The sequence below is a fragment of the Sceloporus occidentalis genome, unplaced genomic scaffold (assembly GCF_023333645.1).
Source record: "Sceloporus occidentalis isolate IW3139 unplaced genomic scaffold, rSceOcc1.0.p SCAF_23, whole genome shotgun sequence".
Taxonomy (NCBI): Eukaryota; Metazoa; Chordata; class Lepidosauria; order Squamata; family Phrynosomatidae; genus Sceloporus; species Sceloporus occidentalis.
The window spans coordinates 13,469,811-13,476,061 of NW_028317003.1; the positions used below are offsets into that span (position 1 = coordinate 13,469,811).

The following is a 6,251-nucleotide window of genomic DNA, read 5'->3' on the forward strand; positions in this document are numbered from 1 at the left end:
ATGAGCTCTTAGAAAACAGGTACACCATTAGAAGAAGGGAGGAATTTATTTCAGAAACAATCTGTTCCTCTAAAATAAAAGGACATCAGGTAGATTCAAGTTAATGTTAACAAACTGGCTATTTATGTTGAATAGTTGATTTTCATTAAAAAAGATATTCAAAACATGGAAAAACTAATAATACATTTTTAAGTTATTTATATTTACGACCTCGAACTACAGATAAAAACACAAAATATTACATTTTGCAGAAGAAAAGTACACCTCTGGAGACTAGAAGTTTCTCTTTTAACCTGTTAATTGGGTTTTTTCACTTGTATTAAGATAAAGAAAGTCTCACTGACGAAACTGAATTCAATCAATGAAGCAGAATATTAGCAGACGTGTTTTGTGGGTCTGAAACGTATACCATCTTCACCTAGGCTGATTTTCGGAAGGTTTTGTGTTCTTCTGCCTCTTCTCTTGCTTTTCTTTCTGTAACTATAGAATGATAAGGAATTTGTAGAAACCTTTCTAAGCACTCTGACGTTTATTTAATAAAACACGTTCAGGAAACCTTACAAGATATGTCTTTGTATTCTTTCCTCTAAATTTCCAAACAAATAATCACAACCAGAATTTTTGAAAGAAGCTTTTTCAGTTTCTTTGGCAACAACCTATCAGTGCCTGTTTTTGTCACATGACCATCAAAATGAATGAATGAGACACACATGATTAAAGAATTATTTCTGGCAATCAACAGTACTAGTGATTGTGTTTCTAACGCTGCATTTAGCACAAGTTGTGAAAGCTTTGGTGTGCTTTTGTCTTTTATACTCCACTATAGCAGTAGCATTTGCAGGAGGGTTGCAGTTTCAATTCCCTGAATTTATTATGCATTATAAAGGGTTATTCCTGGCTAGTGTACCTGCATGAATGTTTTAGCTGTCCCTGCAGAAAGCATGGGTCAGATAAGTCACTTTCAAGAAAACGCACTGATGCAGGGTAGATTAAGTTGTTCTTAGAGGTAAAGCCCACCGGTATTGGCACTTTAAAATATAAAGTTAAGTCAGGGAGATGAAACAAATTACTTGATCAAGAACATAATTGTAGTGATACTCACCTGTGTTCAAGGAAAGAAAAATTAACTATTAATTGTGCCCTGAAGACTAGCTAAATAGCCAATGGCTTTCAGCATCAGTACCAACCTATTCTACCATGTAACAAGAATGGGTAAGTGGCAATAGACTTTGTGGTGGGCATTTTAAGTAAATACCCTATAAGCAAAGTTTTCCGTATTCCTTGTCATTGACATATTACCGAACTCTGTTTATCTGGGAAATAAAGGAGGAGTTTGTGTTTAGGTCTTCTAGGAAGGGAACAGTTTGGGGTCAGTTCTTGTGGCCCAATGAAACATACCCTCTCCTGATGACGCCTTTCAAAGGCAGCCATGTCTTCTTTCGCTGATATCTTCAAATTGGCCACTTGTTTAGAGCCAGCTGCTTCTAAATGGAAAAAAAATAAATACAAATAACTCCAAAAACTGGTGCAACAACTGCTTTGAGGCTGCCTAATGATACGCTGATGCATTTGTGAAATTTAATTCCCTCATTAACAGCCATAAATGGTTTAGCGTAAAAAAATATCAATAACGGTTGCTCATGCCTGAGGTGGTCCATCCGTGGACATCAGGACCCCAACTGACAGTATAACAACAAACAGTGTTTATGAGTGAGTTGCATGGAGAACACATTAATAGCCAAGTAGGTTTAAGCATGTTTGTAAGTTCTGGGGTGACGCCTACCAGAAGCAAATCTACAGCAGCTGTTACACTGGAACTTCCATACCTGCCTATGGCCACCTTGACTATTAATGTATTCTATGTTTGGTTCAATGTCTCTTTCTCCTTGCAACACACTCAGAAAGAGACTAGTACAACTATCCACAGTGTATGAGTCTAATATAATATACACAATAATATATGGACAAAAAGTATTGGGACGCGTGACCATTACACCAACAGAGACTGTTATGACATGGCATTCTAAATACATAGACATTAATAGGCAGTTGGTCTCCGCTTTGCAGCTATAACAGCTTCCACTCTTCTGGGAAGGCTTTCTGTAAGATTTTGGAGAGGTTCTGTAGGAAATTTTTTCAGTTCCTTTCCAAATCAATCTTTACCTGCAAAAGGAACACCGCTGATAAAGCTGCAGCTAACTGATGTGGCCGCAGGTGCCGCAGCAATGCCTGCTCTGAATACGGCTACTGCAGCTTAAAGGAAAGCCTAACTGATCCCCCGACCCCCCCTCCAAAAAAAACAGGGGAAGATAAAAAAAAAAATACCTGAGGGCAAGGGGTAGGTTTATAATTTCCTGCCCTTCCTAAAACGATGGAGCGATCTCCTACTACATGCTATGGACAATTACATGGAAACAGAGATTTCCCTAGCACATTGTATTTATAACATGGTGAACCCTTTACTTATCATTCACAATATAAAGTCATGTGATATATATATATATATATATATAAAAGCATGTATATATATATATATATATATATATATATATATATATATATATTAATGATGTCATTGTCACCGATTACCTTCATCAGGATGGGTTGTGTGAGAGGGACCATATGCTCTGAGGAATGGATGACACATGCCACTCTCAGGAGACTCGAAAAACCGATCACTTGGAGCCCCTAATAGAAGAAAGCATATAATAACCTCCTGTTGCATACACACAATGTCAATGTACCCATAAAATAAATATATATTAGATCAGAGTGAGAAGTGTCGGTGACGCTGGTCTCGTAGCTTGGAAGGATCAAGTCACAAGCAGAGAAAGCTGAGAGTCCGTTGAGAAAAGAATGATGGGAGACAATGAGAAGAAAGGAGGAAGGGGAAAGCAGAGAGGATAGGGAAGAGGGGCAAACAAAGGGGAAAAGAGACTTTTGGCCACATCATTTTTATGACATGCGCTGGTATGTAAAATAAAGATGCTAAACACTCCAAGGCACACTAAGAAAGGGGCTGCTGCTCCAGAACGTTTGCACAATACGTAATATGTAACAATAAACGTTTGGTGGCACAAGTGCACCGTACGATAACGGGAGTGTGCAACATATTTATTTTCATTCATTATTACTATTGTATTACATCAGTGTTTTGTATGCTTGCAGCACCCTAGGAAACCATGTTAACTAGGTGAGTACCTTGTTATACTTATTATATTACATATACATACACACACACCCCATGATAATGTTTGACATTTAACATAATGGAATAAAACATCTACTTAATTGCTAAAATAATCTACACAAGGCCACACTGCAGTCCAACTGATCTCCTGGTACAGATACAGGTATAGATTTACCGATGCCACTTTCATCTAATCTCATGTACCCCTCAGCCAGGGAGCTAAAACCAGTCAGCCCTCCCATGGCAGCATACGGGGCATCACGGCCAACCGGTTTCGCTTGAGCAAGACGTTCCTCCTTTGTCTCTACAACAGTGTCGTGAGCGTATGCTGGCTGACCACATCCACAGGTGAAGGAACTGTGAAACCCAGCGCACTGTGAGCCTGTTTGGGGAGAAGTAAACTTGTTACAACCTACCAAAGCAGTGGCTTTCCTTTTAAGTTATTATTATTATTTCTACTTGGAAAGCCAGGATATTTTTCTAAACACCAATAAGAACTTTTGTGTTAGATTTAAACGGAATTGGAAAATACCTCCCATACTGAATTTTTACGGAGGAAGCATTTGCTTTTGGGTGGATACCGGCAATAATGCCATACCCCAGCAACGGCAAACCTCTTCATTCAACATACACATATACACCCAACAACGGTACGCAAGTTTGGACATGCCGGCCCGGGTAGGAATTCTCATTAGTTGCACAATCTTCTAAATAAACCTGTTACGTTTTAGTCTTGCGATCGACAGACTTATTAGAAGATACCAGTGATGCAAATCTATATATGTGCATTCTATATCGCTGGATTCCTGTTGGCAACTTTCACATCTAAATACAGAAATACAAGATAAATGAACCAGTTCTTACATTTGGTGCAGCGATAGTCGCCAGCCACGCTGTGCTCATCTGGAAAGTGCTTGCATCTACAGCGAATGGGTCTGGAGCCATTGAGAGGGATATAATGGAATGACTTGCATTGGCAACGGCTCACTTTACAGGGCAACCAAATCGGTCGTTCCTCCGGGAGCTGCTTAAAATCTGTTTTGTGCTGTTTATACCTAAAAGTAGAATATGGGGATCAAAAACTTTTTACGGGTTTATTCTGTGCCCTTTCCTTAACAAATCTACTTTTTGGGGTGACTTTTGCATTCCAAAAGACGTCTTAAAACAGTTTATATGTGGGCACAATCACAGTTTTCAGTTTTGTAATTGTGACACCTTTAAAAATCAACCCAATGTTTTTTCATTAGCTCTTGTTCTAAATTAGGAGTGCGAGTGAGCAATGAGACGTGGGTATTCGTGGGAGGATGAGGTTAAGCCTCGTCTCTTACCTGTGAGTACAAAAGCACGGAGTCTCGGGTCCCACAAGCTTACAGTCCATAGCAGTTGGAGATCTCCAGCTTGTATATAATCTGTTCTGTAGTCGTATCGGTAATATCGTTTTCTTGTATTCCTCGTATTCTTCTGGACTAAAAAGCTTCCCCCCATCATCATCCCCAACAATTCTGCAAGAACATGGCGTATATACTCAAATTCACGGTAACATAAACGTGTAGCATAATTAAAGGGGCAATAAACACCATTTTTACAGGGATCAGGGAAACTAGGAAAAGCACTGCTCGAGCCCGGGCAGCATTCCCCTGATGGCTGGATTCAGTTTCAGGCACCTATTTTAATAAAACACCCCTAATATACACAAACCTTGTTAAACACTACATGGCAACCGCTTGAGCCCTGCGCCATGAATTGTATATACGGTATATATATATATATATATATATATATATATATACACACGCACACACACAATTCTGCATCCTTACATGTAAATACAATGGGCTATATTAATGAGCATACACATTCAGCTAAATGAATGCATCATTTATAACACCCCAAGGTGATATGGTGTAACCTGTCTCCTTTATGAAGGTCGATCTACAGCCTCCTTAACAGACAACAAAGTCTGTAACTTAGCAACCGACAACAGTCTTACCGACCACCGAAGTGTACAGATCGGGAAGCCGTGACATCACCGTGTCCGGAGTAATAATGTATCCGCTGGGCTCACCTTCTATACTCCAAGTAGTCATCTATAGCCCCCGCGGCCCCTTGGACCCGCAGCCTCTCCATGGTTCCCTGCCAGCTGGATGGCTTAAGACGCCGCACCAGGAAGCTGAGCACATACGGAAGGGAAGCGCCGCGAGTGGGCGGCCCGAGGGATTCAGGCACCCAGGACGGAGAGCTCACCTGTCAGCTGAGAGCGGCTGATACGGAGACACCGCGAACGGGTGACCACAACCCGTCTGCCATTATTACATTCGGAGAAGCCACAGACGTGTGGCCGTGTAGATTTACGACGCTCATTATGCTCAGCCAGCACTAGAACGGGATTTGCGCGGCAGATGTTTTCCTGTTCCTTGTGTAAAGTGAAATAAAATGGTTTGCTGTGTATTATTTGTGCACATGGCTCTCGTTATTATTGTGATCGATTATCAGCATAAGCATTGTGGAGGTGGCCCAGTTGCCATATATTTTGCCAGGTGGATATAAAAAGGTTAGCACTGGGCATGCGTGATGCTGCCATTTCCCACTGTGCTGCGGTAACACAGGCCTGAACAATACGCTGCCCTGTGGGCCACACGTTACACTGGGTGACAGGCACAGAGCGGGTCTTTAGATATTTGTAACTGCTCTCCATGACAACGGTGCAAAGTAAACCGTTTAAATAAAATTCAATGAATGATAAGTGAGTAACTGATTCCCTTCCATCAGTTTGTCCATCCCATATACTGCACAACAACATTATATACTGGTCAGCAATATGTGAAAAGTGATCATGTTCTGGAAGTAGTCAATATGCTTCCCCTATCCTAGTAATACTGTATTTTCTCAATTATAAGATGACCCCCCAAAATTTGGAAAGAAAATATGAAAAGGCCTCAATATAAGGTGACCCACTGTTTTTGCTGCTCTCACTGTCCCTTGCGCTCTGTAAATGTCTCCCTACTGCAGGCTGCTTTTCCACAGCGCCACTTCTTTTTTGCCTCTTCTTGTTCTGTCTTCT

General features: G+C 40.7%; 1 protein-coding gene across 1 annotated transcript; it reads right to left on the minus strand.

The window, feature by feature from the left end:
* Positions 1-414: 414 nt before the first annotated feature.
* Positions 415-5,317, minus strand: LOC149300833 (protein FAM221A-like). The gene is made up of 7 exons (XM_089484819.1): positions 5,256-5,317; positions 4,519-4,692; positions 4,055-4,245; positions 3,366-3,572; positions 2,590-2,688; positions 1,399-1,484; positions 415-480 (listed from the first exon to the last, which is right to left on the minus strand). Exons 1-7 carry the CDS (start codon positions 5,315-5,317, stop codon positions 415-417), a joined length of 885 nt encoding a protein of 294 aa, XP_089340945.1.
* Between the last annotated feature and the right edge of the window lie 934 nt (positions 5,318-6,251).